Here is a 16,072-nt window from a genome sequence, read left to right as displayed (position 1 = left end):
AAAAAAATTAAAAGAAACTAAGGTGAATTGATGCCAGCCTGCAGACTACAAGACACACTCCATGACTGACATAAGGATGCTGAACAATACTAAGTTTTGTAATAAAACAAAGCCCATCTCTACCTCATAGGAAAGAAAAGTTCAACTCCACAGGCAGTGAACAACAGCGGGACTTAAGAGACTCGACCTTGAATCTCAGAGGAGTCCTGTAATGTGGAAAATGGTTCTCCATTTTGTAGGGAAGTATTTACAAGGGTAGATTTATGAGAATAATTCCAAGTCTCCTCACTTCTGGGGTTGATACAGGGCTTATGAGCAGCTTTGAGTTCTATGGCACAAACACAGTTTTTAAAAAGTTACTTTATTGGGAATGTGCTAGTGATTCTATACCAACAGTATAGAGTTTTCAAAATCTAAGCTCTGTAAGTCCACAACATTCCTTCATAAAATCCTTGCTAACCCACCCTACTGTACATGGCATGGGACAGCTACATTGTGAGAAAGATGACTAACTCATTACTGTAGTGTTCTAGCAGGCTTTAATTGAGGAAATGGGGAAAAATCTTCCTGCAAAATCCCTAAATTTTTCTTATCTTAAGTGGGGAAATAACTTCCAGACTTATTTTGCTCATTATTCTAATACACGTCAGTAAAATAACAGAATGGGCAATATATCATTATTAAAGTTCCAATGTAATGGCATTCTAATGCTGAGATTATTTTTACTGTTTCACTGATGGAAAACCTAACTTTTTTCTAAACACAATTGAGTAATTAAACCTGGCAACAACCACCTTAGAATCAGCTCTCATTTTTCCAGCTAGAAATCCCTTTGGCAAGTAAAAATGAACCTGTCAATGAGAGATGCAAAACATTTCTGCCATGACCATAGGGAAAATCTCCCTTCCTCACCTCTTTATTCTTCTCCTGCAACCTGGATTACCCTTTCATTGGAATTTTTGTGTACATTATAGCATTTATTTGAGTTTTAAAATACAGTTAAAAATGTGCTCAGTTACATCAGATTGACCAGAGAAGGCACTAATGGGCAACAACACAAAGCTGAGTGTTGGGGAAGATGAAACAGGAAAGCCTTGGAAATATGATTGCCTGACAAAAGATTTTGGGAATATGAAAACTACAGGCAACATCGAAATGAAAGCCACTTTTGAAATACCAGGTCTTAGTTACTGAACAACTAGAAAACAATGGTATGGCCACTGAAGTAATCCCCTCTTGATGGAACAATACCCTCTGCTTGCAGGCAGGTCCAAGGGTCAGAGCAGACCCTACTAGCTCAGCAGAAGGGGTCCAAAGAGTAGTTTTTAGAAGTTAAGATGTAACACTCTATGGTAATATAAGAACTCTTATAGGCTGTATGTAAGTGCTACAGGATTTGTATCTTGTATTAGATTGGTTAGTGACAATTAGAATATTCAGTGCAGAAGATGATTTATTGTATTGTAACCAGGACTTCAGACATTCTCTCACTCTCTCTCTTCTACTCATTCTCATTCTCATTCTCATTCTCATTCTCTCTCTTCCACTTCTACTCTTGCTCCTACTCTCTCTCTCTCTCTCACCCGTTCACTCTCTTGCTCTCTTGGGCCTGCTCAGAGCTGAGTCTACCAGCTCTGAGCAGTGCCCCAATACCCACGCCCTTTACAATAAACCGGCTGTGTCCCAAGACCTGCCTATAGAGATCTCTCGTCTCCATCCGTCACCGTCTACGTCCGGCCATCCCGACTGGACCCCCAGAACCCCCGTAACCTACAGCTGAGAATTAAAGAACTGTTTCCTTTCACAGACTAAAGATTTCAAGATTTTAAATTGCCACTGAAAATATTAAAAAAACCAAAACAACAATGCTATTAATTCAGTAACAGCATCTTAAATTCACACGAAACAGAAAGAATGCACAGTGTGGATCACAAGTCTACATTTATTTCTACTTCAATGTTGCCTAATACCATAACATCACTAACTTTCTGCTTGTCAGAAACTGTGTTTTATCTTGCCATACTTTATTTCACATCCCTTCCTGCAGAATACCTGGTACTGGGGAGAGATTGAGTTTATGCATTTTGCCATTTTCAGGTAAATGTAATACATTTATTTTTCATCAGGTTTTTTTTTCCCTTCTAGGAAAAGAAAAAAATCCACTTGATTCAGCAAAGATCTTAACCAAAAGAGAATAAATATTTTCTATTACAGAATACATTGTCCAAATGAGACCAAGCCACTTACTGGTCTCAATGGCACCACTGTCTAAATGCTTTCTATAGACGCAAGCCTTGTTCTGAGGGGCACAAAGACAGTTTCTCATGGACAATGTTAACAGAAATACAGTGGGCAGGAAGAGGGAATTCTATCCCAACAATGAATCCACTCCTCCGCACACACCCACTGGAATTTTCATGTCCACAGCTTCTTGCAGCAAACATTCCTTCCACAAAGTAGTGCCCTCCCCCAAAACAAAGGCAGAAAAAGTATAAGCACAGGGTTGGAAATGCAGCATCTTCCCTCCCATTACATACTAAAATGAGCAGTTAAAATGATGACAGTTTGAAACCACCTAGTAATGGAAATATCCAAGGTAAATACACACATTTGATAACTGTTGACAATTCTTTTAGTCAGTGTTGTGCAGAATAAATTCCTGTTACCTAAATGGTGACCTTTAACTAAAAAAGGATGTGAAAAAACATTGGTGCTAAATTATGATCAGTGTCATCACTGCAGACACCAACAACATCAGCACTGGTATTCCCAGGAAAGACATAATGCCTGTCCCATGCCAGGTTTCATTATGTTAGGATATTTTTAGGCATCTGTCCCAACTACTTGGCTATTTATTTCTCTTGCTTCTTGAGGCAAATAACACTCATAAGACTTCAGCAGCAAAACAGCAGAACACAATATGAAGAAGGAGGTAAATGGAAATTGGTACTTCTGCTTACTTGCAATCCCTGTAAAAAGCATCCATTACACTTTGTACGGGGTTCGGGCAGTTTTGGTCCTGCTGTAAATTTTTGTCAAAATGACAGTCAGCTTGCTAGCAGTGCATGGGGAACCCAGAGCTCTGTGAAACATTGCTATTTATTTCTGCATCCCCAAAAATGGTCCTTAGGAATCTCTGGTACTAAATGACAATATTACCACTGACTATCAGCTTTCTGGTTGGATCCAGAAAGAAGGAAGGAAGGAACCGGGTAGATGGAACCCAGCACAGGGCGAATGCAAAGAGATAAACAGAGAATACATTTTATGATGCAAATATCACATTCCTATAGGTCAAATCCTAGGTAAATACAGAAGTAACAGTAGGAAAACAAAAATTTATTGCAAACTACTCCAGATTTACACAGGTCAGACTGATTCTATCTTACACTGTGTGTTTGACAGTTTATCTGACACCACCACCCACCAGCAGCTTGGCGTGCTGTCAAAACAAACAGGGCAGTATACAACAGAAGTTGTGCTGCCAGGATGGCAAGCAAGGAAAATCTGCATTTCCTCATTATTCAGTCTTTCACTCAAGAGCCCCAAGCCAAGGCGTAGGTAGCTCGAGGGGTAAGGCTGTCGATCACACTCTGTGGAGCTGGAGATGCCAACACAGAGTGCTTTTCTTCAGAGAGAGAAAAAAAAAAGTCTTAATAATATATCATATGTTTTACTTCTATATAAGGACTAATCACTACTATTTTTACATCCTAGCTTTTCCTACAATTTGTGGCCCTTGGACTCCTCTGTAAGTGCAACAGAAAACAGTGCTGTTTCCAACACATGGCTGGCAAATCTCAGCTTTGATTTTGTAAACCACGCAATCTCCTTGTTTCTAGACAAGAACAAACATCTTTCTATGTGGAAATAAGAACTATGTCAGCGAATTATGATCTTAAGTGTAAGATTCAATTACATCTGCTTTTCCCTTGTGTTTTGTACTTGTAACACAATGTGCTGAAATTTTTTCCAAGATATTGGTATACAAGATTTTTTGGACTTCCCTGTTTCTGGACATACTTCTCCATATCTGCTGCCTCTCTGGTTTGCATTATGTAGACAAACGGTATTAATTCTCCATCCCATTTTCTGATAAACTTGGCTTCCATGCAAGGTGAGGCTGGCACGTGAATATACTCCCATGAAAAAAGCTAAGGTATTTTGCTTACATTCTTTTTTTTCCTTTCCAAATTTGGAACTACTTAAGCTTGAATTTTCAGGGTGTGTTTTTCAGGGTGTGTTATTTTGTGATTCTTTTCTGCTGGAAAACTTTGGCCAAAATTGACTGTTTATTTCTAAGTGTCTAGGGAAAAAATATTCTTTGATTTTGAAAGCTCATGCCTTTTTTTTTATTCCTATTTTGGAAGTTCTAGCAGCAACTTGAAATTTGGCAGGGAGATAACTTTTGAGTCAACATAGCTCATTTTGTTATCCATGTGAAAATATGCCCCAGTGAGGTCAGTTAGAAAGTTTTGAGAAATTACAGCAGTCATTCTCCAGATCTGACAAGCTGAAATATCTGAGGGTTCTGTCAAAACCCTCTGAGTACTTAATGCTGTTCAGTTGTTAATGAGCAGTGCCTGAGGAGTGACCAAGCATCCAGGACCTCCCTAAAACATTTTGTGCCATCAGCTTGCTGGGTTTCAACAAACACACAAGTAAAATCAATCAAGTCAAAATCAATCCAAAACAACACTTCAGTTCAGTAGAAAACCCTATAAATAAAAAATGGGAGCAATATTCAAACTATATAAATAAAAACTCCCTGTGGGTATGGGGAAAGTGTTACTTCAGGCATCAGCTTATTTAATATGCTTGGGTATAAAATGCTGTAATTAATATTAACTGTATTACAGGGGATGTTATCTATTAAGAGTGACACAAATGTGCGCCTGGGGCTTTTACTGGCCACAATCCACATTTTTAACATGCAAGCCCAGGTGAAAAGAGGAATCTACCCCAACCTCTGCAGCTCCCTCTCTGTAGAGGACCAAAAGCACTTGCTGAGGCAGCCTGGACAGTTTGAGCGCGATTCCATGGGGTACAGCAGGAAAATCTCAGAGGTAGAAGCCACCCAAGCAGAGTTCCTCTTCCAAAGGCTTCTCCCCTGTGAAGCACTCTTTGCAGAAGCTCCCTCCATCCCTAGGCTGCAGTTCCCTGCAGGCTGAGTGGATCCTGTGTCCCTGGAATGACCACACTGAGGTGTGCATGCAGAGGCCACGAGCACGAATGAGTAGAATATATTAGGCATTGGTCAGAAACTGGCTCTCAGGACCATGCTTTGCTTTGAGGAATAGGTAACTCCAGAGCTGCCTGTCAGGATTTGAGCTTCATTTCACAAATACTGGACAAATATTTTTAAAAGCCACAACATCACTGCTGGGAAGCTCACACTTAATGGAACAAGCACCTTGCTTATACCTTATACACATTTCATGTATTTCTAGTAAAGAACTAGTTTATTCCAGAGTCTCCTATCCTTTCTTGCAAGCACCAGGGAGTGAGTATTTAAAATACAGTAGAAGGAGAGGAGACAGTAATCTCACCAGATAAGTCAACTGCAAACTCAATTTCACAGATACAAACAGCAAGTCAAGATTGGAGTCAGAGAGACATTGAGGGGAAATCCTGTCCATAGGGGAACATGATTTACTATGTATTCCACCAGAAGCAGAACTCTAGATACAGATTACTTTTTTTTTTTAAGACCAGTTTTAAGACTGTCTAGCCTCTTACAGAAGTGAGGTGTAGGCATATTGGTAAAGGAATGGTAGTGAAAGAGAAGCTGTGAGAAAAGCAAAACAGACCAGAGGCTGATCAGAGTTTAATCCCCAGCTATGAACGGCAGTGTAGAGTAAAGATGGATTAATTACCAAATAAGGCATTTATTGTCTGTTTTTCAAAGGCTGCATTCTTAAAACGATGCTTGTTCTAATTCCCAACAGGCAAACACCAATTTCTATGCCACTGACATGGGGTTTCCATTGGCATGAAAAATGTTCCTGTACCCCAGGAGTACTGTGACATGTTTATTCGTCTTCCTCATCCGCTGACAAATTTTCAGGGACTGTGAGCACCATGAAATTTTCTGTTTGGCTCCATTTCAATCCCCACACCAGGTTTTGGTCCAAGGTGTAGGTGTTACAAAGTAACTTAGTGTTTTTGTACTAGTGAGGCAAGATACCACACAGAAACACTTAAAGCATTTTCTGAAACACTGCAACAGGCTGGGGACCTGGAGGAGCAAGGCACCCTGAAGGGAACAAGAGCTTCTCAAGGCTCTAAAAAACATATAAAGAGGATGTTGCCATCCGCTGCACACAGAACGGGTGGTAATTCCCTAAGGACACTGTGTACAGGAACCCTAAGGATGAAGACCAAATGTCTCCTGCTAGCAGGAAAATTACCAGGCATCTGGTAAAACTAAAAAGTAAGGAAATCTAGGTCCAGACTCTTCTTTTCTGTTTTGTGATACTTACTACAGATTATTTGCATAATTACATATTCACAATTAATTATTTAAACAACTACTGTTCTTTTAGTAAATGAAATAATGTAATTATGGTAACCATTTGCTGTTTCACACCTTAATTCACTGCAGATTAACCAAAGGAAAGCCTCTGACTCCTTCACAATACTAATAAAACCTAACTTTACCCACACCAATAATGGCTGTAATATCACTGAAGTCACACAGTCGCAAAACTCACCTTCTCTGAATCATTAGTGAAGTAAGGACTGCCTGAAAACTGAGACCTGGCCAAAGCTGCCAACACACCACTGACCTGATGGACAACCTAAACACTAATCTTCTCCAGTGCAGCAACATTCTCATCTTAGGTAACATAAAAATAATTAATTAACGGGTTTTTTTAAGCATAAGGATGAGGGGCTATGATGCAATTGCTGGTGTCACAGTAGATCTGAAGAGTATTTTGGGAAGTGTTGCCTAGTAAAGTGTGAGGAGCCCATGGCACCTGGGGAATTGGGCTGCCTCTAGTACAGTGCTTCTCACAGCAACAGAACCTAACCCACAGATATTCCCAGACGTTTATTCTGCAGCATTTTTCCAAACAAAACAACTGCCACCACTGCATGAGCAACCTAAAAAAACCACGTCAAAACACCATCTTTGTCGGCATGCACCAATCCCAGCCCGTATCCCCGTATCCCTGCCTCGTCCCGCACCTGCGGGCACCGCCAAGTCACTTTTCCTCCAGCCCCCCTCCCGACGAGCACCAAGTACCAACCAGCGCAGGGAGCAGCAATTGTCCCTAACACAGCGACACGGATCATTTTCCCTTTCCTTCCCCGAGCGCACCTGAAGCCCCCGGAGCCCCGACACTGCGCTTGTCCATCGCCACCCCCGCGCCACCGCCCGGCCCCGCTGTCGCAGGACGGGCTCCGGGAGCGCTCCCGGCGGATGCCCCGGGGGAGGCCGGCGGCTGCGCGGAGGCCGCGCCGTTCACCCCCTGACCCACCTGAGATGCCGCCCCCGATCACGACCACGTCGTATTTCTCTGCCATGGCTGTGCTGTCCACGCTGTCCCTGTGCGGGCTCCGGCCACCGCCGCGGCTCCGTCCCGGCCCCGCGCTCGGACAGCGCCGCCCCGCCCGCCCCGGCCCCGCCCCGGCCCCGCCCCGGCCCCGCCCCGGCCCCGCCCCGGCCCCGCCCCGGCCCCGCCCCTGGGCGCGGCCTTTCGGCGCTTCCACCAATGGGCGCTGTCCGGGGCGGGGCCTCGCCTGGCCACGCCCGGGCGGGGCGGCCCGACGGGGCGGGGGATGCTCGGGAGCACCGGGAATGCCGCATCCCGACGCGCCGATCAGTACCGGCTCCGAGCCGCACCACGCCAGAGGGATGGAGGCAGGCGGGCGGCAGCGTGCCCGGTGCGGGATGCGGCGTAGGAACCAGCCAGCGCTCGCTTAACCCCGTGCTAGGGACTCGCAGTGACTGCGGGAGAGGAGGAGATCCGTGGAGCCAGAGGTTATGGCAGCCTTCAAGCCTCACCTCCTACTAGAATCAAGTCGTACTGGATCCATGAGCCAGGGAACAAAGGGTTAATTTTTCCAGGGATGGATGTTCCCAAAGACAATGCCTGAAACAATAATTAGTTTTCAAAATTCTGTTCATACTTGGCTACTATTACTGCTCTGGAGTGATGGTTGTGACATTTCTTGCCATGCATTTTACAGCTCGTACAGGTTTTATTGCCAAAGTGTAAATGTCATCTTTGTGAAGTGAGTGGAAAAAACAGAGAGTCTGTCCATCCCCTTCCAAGTAAGCACAGGAGACCTTTACAATTCACACAATTACTGGAAATCCTAACGGTGTTCCATGTTAAATATTGGTATAAGTTCTGACAGTTGCTCAATTCTGCAATCATATTCCATGCCTGGGTACGACCAATGAATCCAATGAGACTGCAGTACTTTTTAGCTGGTGTTCTTGGAAATTAGTTGGTTTTCTCTTCTATAGGGAAAATACAAGACCTTTGGTTTGTGTTAATTGTGCCAAATGAGTGGCATGTAGACCTGTTGGATTGAGTCCAGAGGAGGGCTACAAAAATATTTGGAACACCTCTCTGACAAGGAATGTCTGAAAGAGCTCTGGTTGTTCAGCCTGGAGAAGAGAAGCCTATGCAGAGACCTTACTGAGGCCTTCCAGTATTTAAAGGGGAGCTATAAGAAACATGAGGACTGACTTTCTAGCAGGGCCTGTTACAATAGGAAAAGGTTTTAAACTAAAAGAGACCTGATTTATGTTTGATATAAGGAAGAATTTTTTACAGTGAGGGTGGTGAAACAGGCTACCCAGAGAGGTAATGGATGACACATCCCTGGAAACACTCAAGGTCAGGTTGCTCTGAGCAATGTGGTCCAGTTGAAAATGTCCCTGCTCATTGCAGGGCGAGTGGACTGGCTGAGCTTTAAAGGTCCGTTCCAACCCAAACCATTCTGTGGCTCTATGACAGCAGTGACTGAATGCAGAAACATCTATAAATCACTAAGCAACGGTGTGAGAGACAGAATGATGGATCTTCTTCACCAGTAAGGACAGGCACTTTACAAAATGTAAGTGTGGAGCTGAGTAAGTGTGTTGCAATAGCTGCAGACACAGAAGTGCCAGACACTGCAGCAAGGCAGAACAACAGATCCCTGCTGCTCTGGGAGATCATCTGCTGACACAGAAGCTCATTATCACTGGGACTGCTGCTGCTCCATGCCAGGGTAAAGGAGCAGATCGAGGCTGTGAGAGTGGTATGGATTCTGAAACAGAAAACGCAGTGTGACAACACGCCCTCTGTGCTTAACGGGGAAAAAAAGTCTTTGTTTCTTGGGAGAGATAAGGACACCCACTCCCACAGCTCTGCTGGCTCCAGTGGGCAGGTCACAGGAAATCTGACAAATAAAAAGCTTCACCCAGGGGCACCTCCCTCATAATTCAGAAGCCAAGTTTGGAGGAAAACAACAAAAACATCCTTTGTGATAACAGCAGGAAACTTGTGTGCATCTAGATAACTTGCTGATAGACAATCCTGCCAACAAACCTCCAGTGCTAAAAGGAGCCGTAACAGTCTTGTTAAAGGGCGATGGAGGCTCTACCTAGAGCAGCTCTAAGGATGAGAGATGATATCAAAGTGTGAATTGTACAGATTGTTGGCTCAACCCTCTTAGTAAAGACTGAGAAAATTCCTGAGGGGTTACCAAGGGTTACCTCGGGCTTTGACAGATTCCAGAAGTAGCGATGCCTGTCAGAGCTGTGTAACTGCCTAGTCTTTGGCATCTGTAGGATACAATAAGAGCCCTCAGAATATTTCTCTCTCAACTCAGGCTTGCAGACATCTAGGATTTGGGGGGAAAAAAAACCCTGAAGCCTTGCTTGAGAACAGCAGGACAAACCCAATGGACTTGCTGAAAATGCAAGAAGTAGGGAAGGAAGAAGGTGATGTGTCATACTGAGTGTGATCCTGCTCTTCTAAATGTGATGACCATTTTCAAAATGGTTTTCAAAAAGAGATCTGAAACCTGTTAGAAATCAGCAGAAAATAAAGGCGTGCCAAACCTTACAGTAAGGGAAATTCCAAGCAGATAAAATTGTATTTGGAAATAAATCAATTGTTGCTCAGAACAGAGAGCTGCATAATAAGGAAATGCTCACCAATGGGCCCTATTTGGTATGCAGTATAAAAAACCAAGGGAACAACACTGAAGGATGAATACAGGAAGCTTCTGTTTCTGCTGAAACCATTTCCTAGCAGTCTCTCTAGCTGATTTATGTCTGCTTCAGTGAATGATTTGTAGCAATAATTTGCTGAGCCTGCAGAATGTGCATGATCATAAATGTGAAGGCATAGAAAGTCACAGAACAGACTTTCAAATCTGCCAGGAAAAAAACCACTGAAATTGCTGAGAAATACAGTGGCATATCAAGAGCAAAGCTTTCAGTTGAGCTCATAGCTGTGTCAGCAGCAACAAAAATTATTGGGTAGCCCCAAGAATGGGCAAAAATGGATCAAAGAATCCTCATCTTCTGATCAAAGAACATGAAGAGAAGTATCCAAATGTAAGTGGCATCACCAAGTCCATTAATGTACCACCAGTGTTTCGCTTTCAGTTTTGGCAGCTACCAATGTGGGGAAGCCAAACATCTCAGATCATGTCATCAGGAGTCAAGTTAAGTGCTATTTTATGTCTGCTCAATACCCCAAATGATGAGTAAAATCAGTCCTAATCATTGCAAAAGACACAGATATTTTGCATTCCTTCCTGATTTCACTGTTACTTATTTTGCTGCTGCATCCAAAAATTAGAACACCAACATAGGGAAAATCCTTAAAATAAATTGTTTTTGTAAAAATAAAATATATTATCTGTTCTACATATATGTATATAGTACAGGGGTTTTAGTTATTTGGTTTATGAGTGTATTTTGAGAGATGAGTAAAGCCTAAGTGCTGTAAGCAAAGAGTGCATTATCCCTAGAAGACTGATTGTCATTATTAAGATCATAATTAGCACCACTTAGCCACCTCTAAAGTCATGTAATTCTCTATCTTAATGATACCAACAGAGCTTCTCTAAAATACCCTAGAACATGTCATCTTAAGTGTTACTGTCAGCTGAAATTTTTGCCATTAACTCATCATCTGTGTTGATTAGCACTCTACCCTGCACGCACAAAAATGAGCTTTCCAGGGAGCACCAGAGCCTTTTGTGAAGCCTAAATCGCAAAAATTTGCATTCACACACATTTTAATTCTGCTAATTACAGGGTTAGCACTCTGGGTGGCATCAAGCTGGAATGTGAAAAACTGTGACAAATGGACTCCCCCAGATATCAGACTCAGTAGTTCTGTTGGGAGCCCATTTGTGGGAAAACAGTGCACATGGTGTGGAGCAACTTCAGAACTCAGCTGTAGGTGATACTGTATTTTCTAAGAACAGTTTTCTGTTTTGGAACAGACTATTGTAGGCTAAATTCAGGGTCAACAGTTAATTTATACTGCTAATGATGTTTATAGATGGTGGTTTGCTTCCCCTTCCCCTTCTCCTCTTCCCACCCAAGGACTTTATCAGTCAATGGAAATCATAAAATACCATGTAGCACATGGTATTTGGACAATGTTGCACTCTATCTTCTGGGAAAAAAAAAAAAGTTCTATAAAATGTTTCAGGCTTTAGAGTATTTTCCTCTGAAACAAATTCCAAACAAAAAATGGCAGATCATTGTCTTCAAGGGCTTTATGCAAGAGGAAGGAGAGAAAACTTGTATGCCCAAAGAGCAAGGAAGGGGTAACCCAGCCTCCTGCCCAAAGCACATCCAGGGCTTGTCTAGTTTGAATGCACTGAAGGATGGAAAATCCATAAGCTCTGTGGGCTTCAGGGTCTGGCCACTCTCAGACTGAACCCTTTTTTCCTCATACTGAGTTGGCCAGGTTGTGGGTTTTGCCCCTGTTTCATCACAGCTCTGGGTACTTTTGTGCTTTGGAACTTCACCTGTTGGAGGCATTTCAAGAACTAAAGCCATGGAACTGTAGAGTAGGTCTTGAAAGTTAAACATCATGATCCCATGCCCCCAGTGAGTCCCTTAGAGAATATTCCTACAGTCCCTTCACCCCTCTCTGGTGCCCCCAAATACAGAGTTATCTAGATCCACAGGAATAGTCCCACCTGGAGATTCACAAACAGATTGTACAACATGTTGGTAAAAACTGGTTAGAATCAAATTGGTAAACTGTGGATGGCATTGTTGAGTATTAATCTTCATTTTCATAGACTGGGATGCATATTCTTGGTTTCTCCAGATCACTTACTTTCTTAGATGTGTATTCAAAACCATCAGAAAACCATCACCAGTCTGATGGGGCAGAACAGTCTTCACTGGTATGAAAAATGGTTTTGTACACAAAGATGGCTGTGGCATATTTTTTACTGGCACATTTTCAACAGTCCTAGTGATCTCATGCTTCCTGACCAGCTCTGTTTCAGGCACTGTGTTGATCTCTAATCTATGAATAAGCACCTTGAAGAAATTATCATTGCTCGTGGCTATTAGCATTTGGTTAGTTCATTTTACCTTATAATCACAACAGAAATCTTCTGATACATAAACACAGACAATAAAGATTCACTGCCCACCCTCTCCTTGACCTGTGTTTCCCTCTCTTTTAGTTACTGAGCATGCCACAAACCTCCTGGTGCAGTGGCTGTCCTGAGTGCTAAACAGTGGCAGTGGGAGGGGATGAGGGGAGTGAGATGCTCTGAGCCAGCCCCCTGCACTGGCAGAGCTTCTGCTCTTCAGCCACTGATTGATGCTGGACCTTCTTATCCACTCTCCATCCCCTACATGGCTCCAATGATCTCAGTTCCTCCACAGCTCTGGATGCAGAAGGCATCATTCTGTGACTGCACTGCATTTGAGGGCCTGGAAACTTTAAGCAGGTGTACAAATATTGAAAGGGGGGTACCATGAAGATGAATCCAGGCTCTTCTTGTCAATGCCAAGGACAAGAGGCAATGAAGAAACTGATGCCCAGGAAGTTCCACCTGGACATGAGGAAGAATTTCTTTCCTGTGCAGTGATCGAGCACTGGAACTGATTGTCCAGAGAAGCTGTGGAGTCTCCCTCACTGGAGATATTCCAGGCCCATTGGGACACAATCCTGTGCCATGTGCTCTGGGATGGCCCTGCTTGAGCAGGGAGGTTGGATCAGACTCCCTTCCAACCTGACCCATTCTGTGATTCTGCAGTGGGGAAAACAGGCAACTGCATGCAAGGAGTTTCCTGAAAGCCATGAAGAAAAGGGCAACTACTATGACTTCAGTGTCCCTAGGTAAATCTACTAGAATATATTTAAAACATTAATTCAAATTTCAAAGTGCTCCTTTACACCTGGAAAAAGAAAAACAAAATACAAGCTTGAGAATTGTTCCCTCAAGAGCAATGCCCTCAGCTACATGCAGTGAAATTTTCTGTTCCCCCAGAGAAACCTGTTATGTTCTCACTGGATAAAGTTTCCCTACCTCAAGATGCCAAAAGATATTTTGACTCTACAGAAACATGGAATAAAATCTGAAGTACTTTTTAGCCACCAAAGAATTAGGTAAATGTTTTCTTACTTTGCTAGGATACCATCAATAATTTTGTTTTTCAAAATATTTCCAACTCTTTATTTCATTAGGTAATACAACTTAGGGGTGTGGGATATACCAAAATTCAGAAGATAGTTTGAGGAGAATGAATTACCTCATTCCAATTTTTAAAGTAACTTCTCTGCATAATTGTGCAGTCTGACTAAAACACTTACTGATCTTTTATCAGCATCAGACCCTCCTGTATGTCTCACAATTGTCAAATACTTTTAAATGAAGATAATTTTTCAATTATCTTCAAAATTTGAGCATCCTACTGATGAGCACTGGGCAGGCTTCATCAGTGGGTGAAATACAGCACAAATTTCTAGGTGCCAGAAGCAAGATGTACCCAGGCAGGTCTCACACAGAGAAGTGGCTGTTTGGTTCAGAGTGAGGAGAGTTTGCTTTCTGCTGTTAGAAGACCCACACACAGTGCTCTGAAAGAAGCAGGTGAAGTGCAACAAGCCCATCTTTTCTCCAGAATCAGCCTCCTCCCACACACAGCCTCTCTGAAAGAAAACAATGGTTTTTAGATGTCTGTACAATTTCAGATCTTGTAATTCCATTACAGTGGCACCAACAGATTTCAGACCACCTCTTGATAAACATCTTCTGAAGGTAAAATCATCACAAAATATAATTGTTGCCTTTAAAAGTGTACAATCCCCCTGTGTGGGAGTGGGGCTTTTTTACAGAAGATGTGACAAGAACATAGCTGCAGATATGTCTCCTGCTAATAAAATAAATAGAGGTAATTCAAGATAAAGTTAGCATGTGTGACTAAAAAGATTATGCTGGTAACTTGTTTTTAATTTCTTTAGTTCTCTATTTTTTGTCTTTAATTACGTGCATTAGTTCAAAAGCCAGTGTCAAGACAGGCATGAAGTCTTTCCCTTTCTCTCTAATTTATCTTCATGACTCATTTGTCTTCAAACAGAGTTTGTTGTAAGAACTATGAGATAAAATGTATGCACTGACTGCAGTAACAAGGATTAAAAAAAATATGTATATAGTTGTATTTTCTTTCAAATAAAAGAAGCTCTGGAATGTTTTCAACATTATTTAACGTTTATTAAGCTTAACAAGCTTAAGTTGAATAAATCCTTCAGGGACTTTAGTTTGACTGACACTTTCAGGTCCAGTAGAAGCTCCAATATGAATTTGGTAGGGGAGACACTGCAAGGGAGGTCTAGAAGAAGGGCTCCAGGTGCTTCTCAAACCTCTGGAGCTCCTTCATTCCATCCTAATGGGATGGGGGAAGACCTTGCTGGGCAGGACATGTGGTGCTTTCAATGCTGCACAAATAGCTGGCAGCAGATGCCTGCAGGATTTTTGTCCAAGTGTCCTGTAAAGACCCCAAGAAGAGGTGACAGCAAGGAGCAGCCATGGCAGAGCTGCCTGAGCTCTGGAAATGGGGAGAAGCTTCTGTGTCTTCTCTCCTGGACTCAGCCCTTCAGGAGGGCATGGGTTTAACACTCAGCCTGCACATTTCAGGTCTCTGACTCTCCTTACGGTGTTTCTGAGGGCATATTAAACTGACTTAATTCCATTCTTAGTTTAGTAGCTCCTTTGATTTGCCCAGACTCCCTTTTCAGGTTTTAGACACCATATGAATGCAAGCACCCTCTGACCTTTAGAGGGGGAGGGCTGGAATTGCACAACATGTGACCCAGAGAGTGAATAGGAATTTATATGAAGACCTGAACTTTGCTCATGTTGTTTAAAGCACTTGAAGCAGATTTATACTGCGCAGTGTCATTGCTGCTATCAAGTTTTCTCTTTGCCCTTTGCCACCACTATCAGCTAATTTTTATGCAGCAGGATTTAAAATTAACTTTCAGTGGAACGAGCTAAATGTCCCTTTAATTACTAGCTCCATGAAAGAGTGGTTTGTATATAGCTCATGGATTGCTGGTATCATTTGGGGTTAGATCAAAGCCTGTGCAAGAGATAACAGCAATCTGAACATGATACTACCTTTGGAGAACAAGGATCTGTTATAGATCACAGAGCATGGCTGCAGCTCGAACAGGATTTTAGAAGTAGAACCACCATTATAAGAATATGGGGAGATGAGTGGAGATCATTAGTGAAGACATCGAAACAGCAAAGACAATTTGATCTGGGAGAGCGAAAAAGCCTGGTAGAAACACCAGCAGGAATAAATAATCCACTTACAGCCATCAAACTCCAGCCAATAACAAAAAAAACAAACATCAAAAGGCTTTGCTACAACTAGATCAGAGAAATTTGTCATGCCTTCTCACTGTCTCAAGTAAAACAGCATTGGGAATCCAAAGAAAGCCTCTAAAAAGAAATAAAGGTTGTTCTCCACTGCAAGTCCTGTGCAGGATGCAGTGAGCTGAAGCCATGAGTGTGGTTTCTTCTCTCTCCTAGATAATTGACTACTTCACTGAACACAGAAAACCATCAG

General features: G+C 42.6%; 1 protein-coding gene across 1 annotated transcript in view; it reads right to left on the bottom strand.

Annotated features, from left to right (window-relative positions):
* LOC125318752 (amine oxidase [flavin-containing] A-like) overlaps nt 1-7,613 on the bottom strand; it is a 34,860-nt gene extending 27,247 nt beyond the window's left edge. Inside the window, exon 1 of the mRNA XM_048289686.1 lies at nt 7,485-7,613. Coding sequence (XP_048145643.1) covers nt 7,485-7,530 — 46 coding nt within the window. The 5' untranslated portion in view covers nt 7,531-7,613. The remainder of the gene's footprint in view (nt 1-7,484) is intronic.
* Nucleotides 7,614-16,072: the final 8,459 nt, after the last annotated feature.

Source organism: Corvus hawaiiensis, chromosome 2, assembly GCF_020740725.1.
Source record: "Corvus hawaiiensis isolate bCorHaw1 chromosome 2, bCorHaw1.pri.cur, whole genome shotgun sequence".
NCBI lineage: Eukaryota > Metazoa > Chordata > Aves > Passeriformes > Corvidae > Corvus > Corvus hawaiiensis.
This window is presented reverse-complemented; position numbering and strand designations above follow the sequence as displayed.